Here is a 16,831-nt window from a genome sequence, read left to right on the forward strand (position 1 = left end):
AGGGGACAGTTACTAGTAAACAGAATGAAAGAGGGTTGAGACATTTCTGGGGCCAAGAGCAAGTTCATTTCTTCTGGGTCAAGGAGAGGGTTAGCAGGGTATATAGAGAGAAGACCTGGCCCCAGTTCACTTGGTACTTCCTGGCTTTAGCTCATGTTTGCCTGAGGCATGCCTAGGACCTGACTCTTTACCTAGAAGCAGCAAAGAGCACCCCCCACCCAATAATAAGAAACACATTGGATTTTCTCTTTAAAAGAGTCATACGGTTTCATTGTATTCATTGATAACCATGAGAAGAACACCAGAAAGCATGCTGGATTCTAATGGAAATCCCTCCCTGCCTTCTCTCTCCACCTGTCTGTTACAGATCAATATCAGTGCTTTGCAGACAGCAACTCGGAATGGCCATGCATCATTGGTCAGCTTTCTTCTCAATGAGAACGTTGATCTGCACCAGAAGATGGAAGTGAGTCTATTACGATAACATGGACTTTGATCCCAGCTCTGTGAGGCTCTGTGTGCCGTAAGATGCTGCCTGCAGATATGCTGGGGAGAGGGAAGGGAAGAACAGGTGACCACAAAGGAGGAATTCTTTCTGGGAGGGCTGACCAACTCCTTTTGCAGACTGAGTTTTAATCATGAGAAATAGAATCCGAGGGCTGAATTTTAGAAAGTTGTTGCAGTTCCTGAACAAAATGAAATCTTTGTGTTTTAAATATTTATATTTGCCGCAGTTAAACTTTCTCAAGTGTCTGGAGATGCCATTCTTGTATTAAATTTATCAGTCTGGGAAAATGATGACACTGCTGTTAATAGGAAGGAGAAGGATTATTTTTCGCCCTTCGCTGACCGATTTTGTTTTTCTTTTGAAAGTCAGTCATTTGTACTGATTTAGGTTTTCTGAAGTTGGCCCTGGCAGAATTAACAAAGGCCATCTGTGCTGGAATTAGATGCTATTTTTCACTCTACTTTCATTTCTCCTGGGAGAATATTCTTTCCTCTGCTCTTGTTTAAGCCATTGCTATTTATTGTGTTAACTGGAGAGAAGGGATGTGATTTAAACCAGGATTGGTAGTTTTTGGAGAATGGTACGAGAGGCTCTGAATTTGTCCGGTCTATCCAAGGATGCCCCCTGTTTCTCAGGAGGGTTTGGGGCCACAGCAAGGCTGGTAGTCCCAGCAGGAAGGGCCCTCCCTGTGTCACTGGGATTAGGGATCTGTTCTTTTTTTTTTTCATGCTTGGTGTCATAGAGACCAGGTCCTCCCAGAGCAGAAGAGGTCTGTACGGAAAGCCTGCCCCTCCACCCCATCTGTCTCCGACTGCCCTTGCTCACCCTTGGACAGTCTGATGCACACAGCTTTAGGTCCCATCTGCCCCTCCTTTCCTCCTCCTCTGAGTACTGCTGTGTTCTTTGCTCAATCACTACACCTTTCTTCCATCCATCTACCCCTGTGGGAAGGAGGCTGGTGTTGATGTCGGAGTCAGGAAGATCTGGGTTTGAATCCTGTCTCTTCCACTTCCTAGCTCAGATGCCTCAGGAGGTGATTTAACCTCTGAATTGATAGCTTAGGTGATTCAGGATCTCCAAAGAAGAAGATTTAGCTTCTGGACCAGGTACCAGGCTTGATCACTCAAGAGCTTTTGTGTAGCAGAGTTTTATTTAAGTATAAAAAGGGACAGAGAAAGCTTCTGACATAGACATCAGAAGGGGGCAGAGAGTGACCACCTTGCTAGTGTCAGCAAGGGAGTTATATACTTTTTAAGAACATCTGCCTACAATGTGGGAGACCTGGGTTCAATCCCTGGGTTGGGAGGATCTCCTGGAGAAGGAAATGGCAACCCAGTCCAGTATTCTTGCCTGGAGAATCCCATGGATGGAGAAGCCTGGCAGGCTACAGTCCATGGGGTGGCAAAGAATCAGACTGAGCGACTTCACTCACTCACTCACAGTGAATCAAAAGAATACAAGGTTGTAAAGATCTTACTAGACCCACTCCCACAATGTACGTTTTAAGATGACAGGATTAGAACTAACAATCTAAAGATCTTACCAGACCCACTCCCATGATATACATTTTAAGGTATCAGGATTAGTCAGAAGGTTTTTCAAGGAGAAACTGTCCTCAAGCAGGATACATTGTTGTTATATAATCCTTGCTGCTGCTGCTGCTAAGTCACTTCAGTCATGTCCGATTCTGTGCGACCCCATAGACGGCAGCCCACCAGGCTTCCCCGTCCCTGGGATTCTCCAGGCAAGAACACTGAAGTGGCTTGCTATTTCCTTCTCCAATGCATGAAGGTGGAAAGTGAAAGTGAAGTCGCTCAGTCGTGTCTGACTCTTAGCAACCCCATGGACTGCAGCCTACCAGGCTCCTCCGTCCACGGGATTTTCTAGGCAAAAGTACTGGAGTGGGGTACCATTGCCTTCTCCGATATAATCCTTAGTACAGAGTTTAAACTGAGTTGTTTGTTGTGTAATCATCAGTTCTGGGCTTAAGGAAAAAAATGTTTTATGTGACTAAGACTAAGGAATGTAGAGAGAGAGAGAGAGAAAAAAAAAAAAAAAAGACTTTGTCCTTTCCTCCTCCTTGAGAATTCCAGACCCCTATCTCCTCTTCAAGAGCCCCAGGCCCTTCTCTCCTCCTCAGGGACCTGGACTTCTTATCAACCTGCCTAGGAATTGACTCTCTCAGTATGTAAAGTGTGGAATAGAAGACCTAACTGCTGGGGTGGTTGTGAATGAAAAGCTGTCAGCCTCGTGTTTTTAAACAGTATTAACTGTTGGGGATATGAGAGTATTAACTGTATGGATGTGAGAGTTGGCTATAAAGAAAGCTGAGCACTGAAGAATTGATGGTTTTGAGCTGTGGTGTTGAAGAAGACTCTTGAGAGTCCCTTGGACTGCAAGGAGATCCAACCAATCCATCCTAAAGGAAATCAGTCCTGAATATTCATTGAAATCACTGATGCTGAAGCTGAACTCTAATACTTTGGCCACCTGATGTGAAGAGCTGACTCATTCGAAAAGACTCTGATGCTGGGAAAGATTGAAGGTGGGAGGGGCAGGGGATGACAGAGGATGAGACGGTTGGATGGCATCACTGACTCAATGGACATGAGTTTGCGCAAGCTCTGGGAGTTGCTGATGGAGGGAGGCCTGGCATTCTGGAGTCCTGCTGCTGCTAAGTCGCTTCAGTCGTGTTGTCATAGACGGCAGCCCACCAGGCTCCCCCGTCCCTGGGATTCTCCAGGCAAGAACACTGGAGTGGCTTGCCATTTCCTTCTCCAATGCATGAAAGTGGAAAGTGAAAGTGAAGTTGCTCAGTCGTGTCCGACTAGCGACCCCATGGGCTGCAGCCTACCAGGCTCCTCTGTCCATGGGATTTTCCAGGCAAGAGTACTGGAGTGGGGTGCCACTGCCTTCTCCATTCTGGAGTCCATGGGGTCCCAAATAGTTGGACACGACTGAGTGACTAAACTGAACTGAACTGTTGGGGCCGTGAGTGTGTAGTGGTGCCATTAGGAGGATGTGTTTTATGTGCCTTCCTGATGCAGACTAACGACATCGTCTCTGCTTGAGCAACCCTGCGCCGTCCTCTGCACCCACCCTCGAGGCATCTGCACCCCTTCTCTCCACTCTCTCTCCTCTCAGCTCAGCTTCTGTGGTCCACAGGGTCTCACTGCATCCCCTTTGCTGCTCTGTCTTCCCTGTGCCCCAACCCCGCCCCTCCCCACTAGATGCCCCTCACCTCACTCTCACACCTTAGCTGTGTTCTCCTCGCCTTTTTTCCTCCCTGCAGCTGCCTTGTCCACCCCCAGGGAGGTGTTTTCTCTTGAGCCCCCGGGACCAGGGGCAGCTGGGTGGGAGTAAGGCAGCAAGAGGCTGTGTGTGACTGTGGAGGCGGGCACTGAGCTTGCCAGAGCTGGTAAGGAGCCCGCGGTGGAGGTGAGTAGTGCGTGGCCGGAAGACAGGCATTTTAGCCACAAAAGTGGGAGGAAAGCAGACTGTCGGGCCTAGTGAATACACAGTGGTCAGACTACATAGGTGGGAGGGCTGAGCATGGACCGTACCCTAGGTGAGGGGGTGTTAGTCCCACAACCCGCTCGAGGGAGAAAAAGCCCTAGTTCAAGGCAAGTTAGGAAATATGGAATATGACTGCTATTTCCTCCTTGTGGTTACTCCCACTGCACTTTAGCTCTTTGAAGGCTCTGCAAAGTCCTGCAATTAAGGTATTCAGTAGTTTCTTAGTCTTCATATTTGAGCTCAGACGTCAGTTCTTCAAGAAAGTTTTTTTCTGCCCTCCAGAAAGTTTGGCCCTCAGCCCACCCCAACATATGTTATCTTACTACTCTGCAGTTTTCCTCCAAGGTACTTAACACAATTAGTAACCGTATATTTATTTTGTGACTTAAAAAAAATCAATGTCTACTTTCCCTACTCAATGAAAGATTCCTGAGGCTGGGCCACGTTCACCATTGAACCCCGTGTTGCTCTTCTTCAGTCGCTCAGTCGTGTCCAACTCTTTGTGATCCCATTGCCTGCAGCACACCAGGCTTCCCTATCCTTCACTATCTCCCAGAGTTTTCTCAAACTCATGTCCACTGAATGAGTGATGCCATCCAACTGTCTCATCCTCTGTCATCCCCTTCTCCTCCTGCCCTCAGTCTTTCCCAGCATCAGGTCTTTTCCAGTGAGTCAGCTCTTTATATCAGGTGACCAAAGTATTAGAGCTTCAGCTTCAGCATCAGTCCCTCCAATGAAAATTCAGGTCTGATTTCCTTTAGGATTGACAGATTTGATCTTGCTGTCTAAGGGACTCTCAAGAGCCTTCTACAGCACCCCAGTTAGAAAGTATCAATTCTTCAGTGATCAACCTTCTTTATGGTCCAACTCTCACATCAATACATGACTACTGGAAAAGCCATAGTTTCCATTCATTCATAGGCCAGGCTCTTTTTCAGGATGCTGACTGAACCCCTAGCGTCCTGAAAAGAGCCTGGCTAATAGTAGGTGCTCAGAATCAAGTTCTAGAATAAATGATGCAGGAGGGTGGGTTGCTGGTGAGTAGGTTAGCTGTGCGGCCTTGGCAGGCAAATGATTGCTGAAGACTTAATGAAGGACTCACCACCACGCTGGGCAGTGTCAGTGTTCAGGGGATTATCTGCTGAAATGAGTCACTTTTTGATCTGAATGTTGAAGCCAGAATTTTTTGAATTTGACATTGTCATTTGTTTCTGCAGCCTAAGGCGTCCCCTCTTCATTAGCTGTTCTCAATAACCATGTCACAGTGGTGAACAGCTTATTAAGTGCACAGCATGACACTGATATCTTAAATCAGGTAAGCCAGCAAGTCAGAACCTGGAGAGTCAATTTTCTTGTTTCAACTCAGTGTGTTTAGGGGTAGTTTTGATCAAGTTCAAGGTTCCTGGGAGGAACAGGCACATTTATTTTTTATCCTTTTCCTCCTCTCACCCTCACTCCCACTTGCACACACATATTCTGTCTTTTTCAAATGCACAACTGGGATTCAGCCAGTGCATTATTAAACTGTTCACGTTTAACAGGCCCAGTGCTTCAGATAGATAAACTGTAGCTCGGCGGTAAATCACCAGAGCCTCTTTAAATCAAAAGCTACTCCCCCAGTGTGAAATGTTGTAGTTGGCAGAGAACCCTTTTCCCCCAGAAGGAAGCTTTGTTTCTGTATGACAGACAGTAAATGAATGTATCTTCTTTTTGCCCAAAGGCAAAAGAGATCTCTTGAAAAAAAATCTTTTTTAAATCACCATGAATTCAGTCATTGGAGCAGAACCAAATGCTCCATAGAAGGCATCCATCACTGGCTAGAAATAGAAATGTTGAGGCGGAAGAATTAAGAGGATGGGGGTGGGTGCTGTCTGCACTGCGTCCTGCTGTGGGACGGGCTGCACTCCTCCAGAGGCCAGGAGTGGGAAGGAAAACTCTCAGAGAGAGGGGTCTTAACCCATGAGCCTCGGGACCTCTCCCTCCTTCCTGGCTGCCCCCTCCAAGGTCAGGAGCAGCCATGATTGGTGAGGATGCCTGAACTTACCCACTGGGCAGTCCTCGGTTTCCTCATCTGTGAAGCCAGAGCACTGATGCCCATCTCTGCTCCAGCTCCAACCTGTGAGGTCACTGGTGCCCTGAGGTGAATGGGGACTTAACTCCCTGTCTGTCCCTTCCTTCCCCAGGGACCATTCTCCTCCCTGGTCTTTTACTATCCCAAAAGTGAGGGAAAGAAAAATCCCCCTTGTTATTAAACATACATGTGTGTTCAGCTATGTTAATGCCCCAGATCTTTTCTTATGGGCAGCATCTTTCTCTCCACATGGACAGAACTCACAAGTGGTTCTGGTTTCACTAGCTCCACTCCAGCGAATGAGGCTTACTAGACTGCCACCCAGGGTATCAAACTCTTCATCATTGATGGTTTTTGTTAGACTAAGAATACACACAATGTATAAAAGTAAGAAAACATAAATAAGCTAAAAACTTACAATTTGGTTCTAATCCCCCCCCAAAAAGAGAGCTCTCTTAATATTTTGGTGCATTTCCTGCCCTCTAGACTTCTAGCAGTTTTGCCATAGGGAGGTTTTGTGAGTATTTGGTGTGTGACACTAGTCTCTGTTCCATGTTGGTATAGACTTTTGATCAGTCTGTCAGTGTAAGCTCCGTGTCTTAGGTACTGAGCCGCCAGAGGGGCACACTGCCACCTACAGTGGGTCTTTAGTGAATGCCTTTTGATATTAATTCTGCTAACATCCCAAGCAGGTTGGCCTTGTGCGCTAGGAGGAAGAGTCCTGAACCAGGTGGCACTGCCCAGCTGTGTGACACTGAGGGAGTTGCTTCCTCCCTCCGGTTTAGTAGTTGGGCTGGGTCGCAACCAGTGTCCCTTTCTGTGTTAATATTTTAGAAATGTCTTCACATCAGAATTTCTTTCGGTGGGAGGTATAAGATGGGTGGTTTTCTTGAGATTTCATCTATTTCTCTCAGACACTCTTGTCCTTTTTGTCGGAAAATAGTTACTTCAGAAAGGAATTAAAAGCTGACACTCCTTCTATACACTATAATGTAGGGAATTTGCAAAATAGAGAAAAGCATCAAGAAGGCAATAAAAACAACCTCTAATCCCTCAATCTAGATGTTATCATTCTTAACATCACCAACGCATTTTCTTCTCTTTCTCTATTTTTATATATAAATTGAGCTCAGCTAGATAGTGTTTTTTTCCTAAGGTTTTAAATGTTACAAGCACTTTTTCATTTTTACAAATCTCTGAAATTATTTTTTATTCTGGAAAAATAGATGTAACATAAAACTTAACTATTGTAACCATTTCTAAGTGTACAGTTTGGTGGCATTAAGCATATTGACCATGTACATAACTCTCACACTGTCTCCAGAGCTTTATCGTTCCAAACTGAAACTCCATACTCTTTAAACAGTAGTTCCTTATTCCCTTCTCCTCGACACACCATTTCGCTGTATCTCTATGAACTTACTACTGTAGGTATCCCTTATTGAAATTATTTTAAAAAGTCGTTTGTGATGGTTGCCTACTTTTACAATATGTGTATATACCATAATTTATCTCATGAGTCTCCTTATTAAGCATGTAACTTCCTTTCAATCTTTCATTGTTATAAATAAACAGCAATTAATGTCTCCTGTTCCTGTTTAAAAATAAGCTTATCTGTTTTCCCTTATGCCTGTGGAGGACACCTTTGCTTTCCTGTGTCTTTTCATTATGTAGCTTTCTTCTCTCTTTAACATGCTTGAATTATATTTTTGAAATTTCTCATGGCAGAGGCTTGCAGACTCCTTTGCATGTAGCTGCTGATTTTGGAAACATGGAACTTGAAACCGTGCTGAAGGCTGGCTATAACTTGAAGATTGTTTACAAGGTCAGTCCATGGATTTCACTCTGTTTAACTGAGCTGGTTGCTGAGTCCTCCCTGTTGGATGAAAGCCTTGAGAGGCAGTATTAGAATTCGTGCAGTTTAGTCACTCAGTCGTGTCGGACTCTTTGCAACCCCATGGACTGCAGCACACCAGGCCTCCCTGTCCATCACCAACTCCCAGAGTTTACTCAAACTCATGTCCATTGAGTCGGTGATTCCATCCAGTCATCTCATCCTCTGTCGGACCCTTCTTCTGTCCCCAATCCCTCACAGCATCTGGGTCTTTTCCAATGAGTCAACCCTTTGCATGAGGTGGAAAAGTACTGGAGTTTCAGTTTTAGCATCAGTCCTTCCAATGAACACCCAGGACTGATCTCCTTTAGGATGGACTGATTGGATCTCCTTGCAGTCCAAGGGACTCTCAAGAGTCTTCTCCAACACCACAGTTCAAAAGCATCAATTCTTTGGTGCTCAGCTTTCTTCACAGTCCAACTCTCACATCCATACATGACCACTGGAAAAACCATAGCTTTGACTAGACGGACCTTCGTTGGCAAAGTAATGTCTCTGCTTTTGAATATGCTATCTAGATTGGTCATAACTTTCCTTCCAAGGAGTAAGCGTCTTTTAATTTCACGGCTGCAATCATCATCTGCAGTGATTTTGCCCCCCAAAATAAAGTCTGACACTGTTTCCCCATCTATTTGCCATGAAGTGATGGGACCAGATGCCATGATCTTCGTTTTCTGAATGTTGAGCTTTAAGCCAACGTTTTCACTCTCCACTTTCACTTTCATCAAGAGGCTTTTTAGTTCCTCTTCACTTTCTGCCATAAGGGTGGTGTCATCTGCATATCTGAGGTTATTGATATTTCTCCAAGGCAATCTTGATTCCAGCTTGTGCTTCTTCCAGCCCAGCGTTTCTCATGATGTACTCTGCATATAAGTTAAATAAGCAGGGTGACAATATACAGCCTTGGCTTACTCCTTTTCCTATTTGGAACCAGTCTGTTGTTCCATGTGCAGTTCTAACTGTTGCTTCCTGACCTGCATTGGTTATTGATATTTCATCCAAGGCAATCTTGATTCCAGCTTGTGCTTCTTCCAGCCCAGCATTTCTCATGATGTACTCTGCATATAAGTTAAATAAGCAGGGTGACAATATACAGCCTTGGCGTACTCCTTTTCCTATTTGGAACCAGTCTGTTGTTCCATGTCCAGTTCTAACTGTTGCTTCCTGACCTGCATATAGGTTTCTCAAGAGGCAGGTCAGGTGATCTGATATTCAAATAAGGAAAATAAACATATGCTTTCTCATTAATCACTTGTGATTAGAAAAGCTGGATTTAGAAAAGGCAGAAGAACCAGAGATCAAATTGCCCACATCCATTGGATCATCAAAAAAGCAAGAGAGTTTCAGAAAAACATCTACTTCTGCCTTATTGACTACGCCAAAGCCTTTGACTGTGGGGATCACAACAAACTGTGGAAAAATTCTTCAAGAGATGGGAAGTCACCTTCCCTGCCTCCTGAGAAATCTGTATGCAGATCAAGAAGCAACAGTTTGACATGGAGCAACAGACTGGTTCCAAAACGGGAAAGGAGTAGGTCAAGGATGTATGTTATCACCCTGCTTATTTAACTTATATGCAGAGTACATCATGAGAAATGCTGGACTGGATGAAGCACAAGTTGGAATCAAGATTGTGGGAGAAATATCAATAATCTCAGATATGCAGATGAGACCACACTTCTGGCAGAAAATGAAGAATTAAAGAGCCTCTTGATGAAAGTGAAAGTGAAAAAGTTGGCTTAAAGCTCAACATTCAGAAAACGAAGGTCATGGTATCTGGTCCCATCACTTCAGAGCAAATATATGGGTGGGGCGGGGGGAGCTCTGAAATCACTGCAGATGGTGACTGCACCCATGAAATTAAAAGACGCTCACTCCTTGGAAGAAAAGATATAAGCAACCTAGACAACATATGACAAAGCAGAGACACTAACCTTGCCAACAAAGGTCCACTAGTCAAACACATGCTTTTCCCAATAATCATGTATGGATGTGAGAATTGAACTATATAAGGAGGTTAAGCACTGAAAAATTGATGCTTTTTAATTCACGTGTCGGGAAAAGCTCTTCAGAGTCTCTTAGTAAGAAAATCTAACTAGTCCATCTTACGGAAAATCAGTCCTGAATTTTCATCGGAAGGACCGGTGCTGAAACTGAAATTCCAATAATTTGGCCACCTGATGTGAAGAACCGACTCATTGACAAAACGAACTAAGTTAAAGATAACATGCATACATTTTTACTTTAACCACCGGGGATTATACAATAACCCCCCAAAACCAACGTAAAAGATAAACAAAACACTTTCACTAAAGAAAGGAAGTGCCTCAATCGTGTCTGACTCTTTGCCACCTCATGGACTATATAAAGCCTATCTGGATCCTTCCATGAGACTTTAGATGCAAGAATATTGGAGTGGGTTGAGTATTTTCCACCCAGAGATCAACAGGTCTCACACATTGTAGGCAGACCCTTTACTATTTGAGCCACCTTTCTAATAAACCATCACAAGTCTTTCATTAACCAATATAAGTAGCCTTGCCGAAGCAAGGCCTCAAAAAATTAGTTTTAGACTCAGAATTGTTTCTCTCCACGGAAATCTTTAGTAAAAGGCGAAAGATTTATACGGTCTGAAGAGAAACCAGAGCATGGCCTACAGCCTTGCAATTCATAGCGCGGGTAACAGAAACTCCTAGAACAGTGAGAGTGACTAGATAACACCGAGAGCCAGTGGCTGAGCAAAAATTTCTAGATTACTCTGTAAACAAGGGTCTAATTTCAGAACACATAGGTAAAAGAAAATTTGAAGTTTTATAATTTTAATCGTGTATGGTGTGCAGAGCACGGTGGGTATGCAAATAAGGCAAGTGGGCGGCCTCTCCGCTTGGGAAAGCTGTCTCCACGCAGCGCCCCTGTGTCAGCACTAGGGGGCGAAGCGGCGGGCTGGCTGGCTGGCGTTCACACGCCGCACCGAGCGGAGACCCGGGTTTCAGATGTTTTGTGTATGTGTGAATTTGATTTGTTACAGAATTTGCTGTTAAGTTGAAAAAGAAAAAAAAAATAGCAAGTGACTGGCACAAAATTCATGACCGTGGTTCCTCCCTTCGGTGGGTTGAGTGTTATCAAAGTTTGACAGTTTCCTTTTTCTTGAACTGCGTGGTGGGCGCACAGGTGCTTTGTCTGTCTGTACCGTGCACCTCCAAGATGTACACTCTGGAATATTCTGCCGTTTGAGAAAAATTCATAGCCGTGTCCTGTTTAAAATTGGAGCTTTGGATATCCCCAGGGGGTCCAGTGCTTTGGGCTCTAGCTTTCACTCCCTGCTGGTTCCTTTCCTGGTAGGGGACCTAAGATCCCTCAAACTGCGCAGGCCAAAAAAAAAAAAATGGCGGGGGAGCGTGGTGGGCTGCCGTTTATGGGGTCGCACAGAGTCAGACACGACTGAAACGACTTTGCAGCAGCAGGGTTATTTGACAAGTTACCAAGTTGAGTAAAAGTTTCACAAACAGCCATTAATTGGGCACCCAAAGTCCAACCTGACCATCCCTTCCCACAGGGATCCCAGAGAGGGTGTCCTGGAGGGCTTCCCAGGAGAGGAGGCCGGTGGAGAGCAGCACGAGGAGCTTGGTGCCTCCTGGGCGTATCTTCCTCCTGAAATTTCCCTTCACCCTGCTATGAGGAATTCACAGCTGAATTCAGCAAAAGGGGAAAGCAGTGGGTCCCTACATAACTGGATATTTGAGAGAGAAAAAGAACATTCAGCACAAAGTGCTTGAAAGAGCAGTACATTGCTTCTGAAGTCATGGAAATGCTGTGAATGGGAGCCTCTGGGTCAGTTCTCCCCAGACGAGAGGCAACAGGTCTGATGAAATCTAAGGCTGTGAGGTGTGGCCCACAGGTCCACAGAAGAAGCTGTCTTCTCAGACCCTCATGCCCATTATCTCCAGCCTTCTCAACAAGGATGAGTTTCTTTGCATTTGGACCTCTAGAGATTTCCTGTAAAGAGTCCTTTAAACCAATGGAAGTTCCTCTCTTTACACAGCTGGAACCAACCTCATGTTGTACCACCAGACTTTGTAAATATCCAGATACATGAGTGGCCTCTGAGGCCCTTCCCTTCAGTGTCCCTCCCTCTCCAAACTTTTTGGTCTGAGTACTTATTTTTGATCACTGGGTGGAAGTTACACATAGAGTCAAAATATCTAGACTACTTAATGCTTAACTTCTCCTGGCTGCTCTAATCTCTCTCCTCTGGAGGGGCCACATATTTTTTACAGCTACAGAGTTGGGAGAAACCTCAAAATATTTCCCGGTGCCCTCCATCTCTGCCGTCCTACCCAATCTCTTCTGGGCCTACTTACATCCATTTGATTAATAAAAACCTCCTCCCTGTTGGGCTTTTCTTGTGAGCTTTTGGAGTTCCCTCCAAGGCTAATGAGAAGAATTAGTAACTCTGGGCAGGTGTACAGGCTCTCAGTCACTTTCTGTGGATAAGAAACTGGGCAAGAAAGGCAGTTGTGAAGGTGGAGCAGTCTTTTCCATTCAGTGAATTTCATGAGCTCCACAGTACCTTTAAGCAAATACAAATGTGGTACCAACAATGAATTAGCGGACCCTGAGCTCTGGATCCCAGTTCCCACTGGCTTTGGCTAATATCCTTGACCCCATTCACAGATCTCAGAAAAAGGACAGACTGTCTCTCCCATGGATGAATCCAGGTTTCTTTAGGAATGGGACTCAGAGACTCCGCTCCCTAGATGACCCAGGGGACTCATGATTTGCTCATTCTGCATATGGTTCTCATTGCAGCTTCGTTTTAGGATCTTTCAGCTGAACACCTGGCTCTGCATAGTCAGGGTTCTTCAGCCTTTTCCCCAGCAAATGGTCAGAGTTGGAGGGAGAGGAGTGGGACAGGGCAAACTTAGAGCCAGCTAAAGAGATAACAGACAGGAAGCCCAGCAGAAGCTGCAGAAGTGGGGAAGGCGCCCCGTAAACCTGCTTTGGTCATTGAGCCCCCTCAGCCTGTCTGATCCTCCCCACACACAGCTGTCTCCCATGAAAGCATCCAGAGCCCACTGAAAAGGAAGACAGTCCTGTGTCTCTTACAAAACCAGCTGTGAACACACATCTGCTGATTTGAATGGAATTCAATCGTAGGCCACACTCGTAGTTAGCATGGATCAAACTGGAGTGTCTGACTTCTTCATCCTGACATTAAATGCTGTTTGATGATGGTTGTCAGTCTGAGGAAACAAGACAGCATTTCACCCTATCATAATTGTTATAACAACTACCATTCAGTGAGCACTTACCATGGGCCAGGCTCTTTGCTGAGTGCTCTGTCATCATTAACTCATTTAAGCATCCCTGCAATGACTGCTTTGATGTTGCTACATGGGAATGGCTTAGGGTTGGTGTCGGATTGGAAAGGGGTGGGAGAATGGCTTGCCATTTGGCTCACAGGCAGAGGTATCTGTACATAAGATTGAGGAAGTATGAAAATCATTTACATCAAAGAATGGAGATATTGCTGATCGAAAGAGACATGCAGGTCAAGACATCCCTCAAAATCATGCCTTGGTGCCACCGTGAAATAGGTTTTATTCTTCCCATTGCCCAGAGGCAAGCACTGAGGACTTCAGCAGTTGCAGGACTTGCTCAACCCTCATATTTAATATACGCCCAGACCTCAGCCAAGTCTGTCTGCTCCAGGCTATAAAATGTATGGTTGCTCAGTCGTACTTAGAGGAAGTAAAAGAAATGTATAGACTTCATTTGTCAAAAGCTTTTGTTATTATTTTTAAGATTGAGGTAAAAAAAATGTGAAAGTTTCCTAAAAGAGATGAAATAAAATGAATATTACTGATTAACTTCTAGAGAGTCTTCAATGGAGAATGAAGTTCGACAGGCACAGTGAAGAGGAGGTCCCATTTGAAATCCAGATGCCCACCCCACAGAGGGCACTGCCTTGTGGTCCTCTGAGAAGGGGGACAGTACAGCAATGTGTCTGGAGTCACCAGATCAGAATTCAAGCCTGGCTCTGCCACCTTCCAGTTTGGGACCTCAGACCAGGTACTTAGTGTCTCTGAGCCTCGACTTCCTCAAATATAAATAAAGGTATTTCTTCATTATAGGATTACTATGGGGATTAACAGTTTAAGTCTTTCAGCAATGATTTGTGAAGCATCCATATGTGCCAAGCTCTAGAGCTCTCACTGAAATAATGTGTGGACACAGCTTTCTTCTGGGCCAAGCCCACTGATACACATTCAGTAAGTGGTGTGTAGTTGCTTCAGTCATGCCCAGCTCTGTGACCCCATGGACTGTATGCAGCCCACCAGGCTTCTCTGTCCATGGGGATTCTCCAGGCAAGAATACTGGAGTGGGTTGCCATGCCCTCCTCTAGGGGATCTTCCCGACCCAGGGATCAACCCTTCGCATCTCTTATGTCTCCTGCATTTCTGGATCTACTCATTGGAGAAGTTTCTTATTCTGGGAAGGATTGGAGGCAGGAGGAGAAGGGGATGACGGAGGATGAGATGGCTGGATAGCATCACCAACTCGATGGACGTGAGTCTAAGTGAACTCCAGGAGTTGGTGATGGACAGGGAGGCCTGGCGTGCTGCGATTCATGGGGTCACAAAGAGTTGGACACGACTGAGCGACTGAATTGAACTGAATGTTATTTAAACGAGGTTATTAATTGCAATCCTTAAAACTGACAGCAAGGTAAGCAAATGTGCATCAATATGGGAACACTGAACAGATCAGGGAACAGTCACACAACATCATGTAAGCATTAAAAATAATTAATTAGGGCTATAACAATTGGAGAGATTTCCAAATGTGGAAAATAAGATGCAGATAAAATATAGTACAATCCCATTTTTTATAAAACAAACAATGACCAAAAAAACTCAAATGTGTTTATGTATGTATCTATATCTATTGTAAGTGGGTAAGTAGGTGGAAAGATAGCAATGTGGATATGATTATATGAGCAAGAGAAAAAGCACAGAAATAAACACACAGATCCTACTTACTAAATGAAGTTACTGGAGAAGAGGAGGCTACACAAAAAAAGAAAAACCAGAGAAGACTGAAGTTCTAAAAAGAATTCTGTTGCTGCTGCTAAGTCACTTCAGTCGTGTCTGACTCTGTGCAACCCCACAGACGGCAGCCCACCAGGCTCCACCATCCCTGGGATTCTCCAGGCAAGAACACTGGAGTGGGTTGCCATTTCCTTGTCCAATGCATGAAAGTGAAAGTGAAGTCGCTCAGTCGTGTCCGACTCTTCGCAATCCCATGGACTGCAGCCTACCAGGCTCCTCCGTCCATGGGATTCTCCAGGCAAGAGTACTGGAGTGGGGTGCCATTGCCTTCTCCAAAAAAGAATTCTTCTTATATATAAATTATTTAAAATACACTCACTATATAAAATCATATAAGTGTGTGTATACACATACATGTGTGTAAGAGAGGCTGAGATTCTGCTCAAGACCTACTGACCTGCAGTGATGCTGGGGGACTCAGACTTGTGCACCAGAGGAGCAGGCAGACAAGTGTGAAAGGAACCAGCTAGCAGTTAACACGGGTTATCTCAGATAATCACGATGGTGTGATCACTCACCTAGAGCCAGACATCCTGGAATGTGAAGTCAAGTGGGCCTTAGAAAGCATCACTATGAACAAAGCTAGTGGAGGTGATGGAATTCCAGTTGAGCTATTTCAAATCCTGAAAGATGCTGCTGTGAAAGTGCTGCACTCAATATGCCAGGAAATTTGGAAAACTCAGCAGTGGCCACAGGACTGGAAAAGGTCAGTTTTCATTCCAATCCCAAAGAGAGGCAATGCCAAAGAATGCTCAGACTACTGCACAATTGCACTCATCTCACAAGCTAGGAAAGTAATGCTCAAAATTCTCCAAGCCAGGCTTCAACAGCACATGAACCGTGAACTTCCAGATCTTCAAGCTGGTTTTAGAAAAGGCAGAGGAACCAGAGATCAAATGGCCAACATCCGCTGAATCATGGAAAAAGCAAGAGAGTTCCAGAAAAAACATCTATTTCTGCTTTATTGACTATGCCAAGGCCTTTGACTGTATGGATCATAATAAACTGTGGAAAATTCTGAAAGAGATGGGAATACCAGACCACCTGACCTGCCTTCTGAGAAACCTGTATGCAGGTCAGGAAGCAACAGTTAGAACTGGACATTGAACAACGGACTGGTTCCAAATAGGAAAGCAGTACATCAAGGCTGTACATTGTCACCCTGCTTATTTAACTTATATGCAGAGTACATCTTTAGAAATGCTGGGCTGGAAGAAGCACAAGCTGGAATCAAGATTGCAGGGAGAAATATCAATAACCTCAAATATGCAGATGACACCACCCTTATGGCAGAAAGTGAAGAGGAACTAAAAAGCCTCTTGATGAAAGTGAAAGAGGAGAGTGAAAAAGTTGGCTTAAAGCTCAACATTCAGAAAATAAAGACCATGGCATCTGGTCCCATCACTTCATGGGAAATAGATGGGGAAACAGTGGAAACAGTGTCAGACTATTTTTTGGGGATCCAAAATCACTGCAGATGATGACTGTAGCCATGAAATTAAAAGACGCTTACTCCTTGGAAGGAAAATTATGACCAACCTAGATAGCATATTAAAAAGCAGAGCTATTACTTTGCCAACAAAGGTCCGTCTAGTCAAGAGTATGGTCTTTCCAGTGGTCATGTATGGATGTGAGAGTTGAACTGTGAAGAAAGCTGAGCCCCGAAGAATTGATGCTTTTGAACTCTGGTGTTGGAGAAGACTCTTGAGAGTCCCTTGGACTGCAAGAAG

At 44.7% G+C, this 16,831-nt stretch overlaps 1 protein-coding gene and 1 non-coding gene across 2 annotated transcripts in view; one reads left to right on the forward strand and one right to left on the reverse strand.

Annotated features, from left to right (window-relative positions):
• The window catches only part of ANKDD1B (ankyrin repeat and death domain containing 1B), a 73,920-nt gene that overhangs the window by 38,931 nt on the left and 18,158 nt on the right, over window positions 1–16,831 (forward strand). Inside the window, 7 exon segments of the mRNA XM_059890726.1 lie at window positions 368–466; window positions 5,242–5,260; window positions 5,263–5,351; window positions 7,834–7,920; window positions 10,602–10,668; window positions 10,830–10,991; window positions 11,888–11,987. Of these exon segments, the coding sequence (XP_059746709.1) occupies window positions 368–466; window positions 5,242–5,260; window positions 5,263–5,351; window positions 7,834–7,920; window positions 10,602–10,668; window positions 10,830–10,991; window positions 11,888–11,987 (623 nt within the window).
• Window positions 10,524–10,639, reverse strand: LOC112448639 (U5 spliceosomal RNA). The gene has a single exon (XR_003037015.1). It is a non-coding gene; the product is annotated as a U5 spliceosomal RNA (small nuclear RNA).

This window comes from Bos taurus, chromosome 10 (assembly GCF_002263795.3).
Source record: "Bos taurus isolate L1 Dominette 01449 registration number 42190680 breed Hereford chromosome 10, ARS-UCD2.0, whole genome shotgun sequence".
In the NCBI taxonomy this organism is placed as follows: domain Eukaryota; kingdom Metazoa; phylum Chordata; class Mammalia; order Artiodactyla; family Bovidae; genus Bos; species Bos taurus.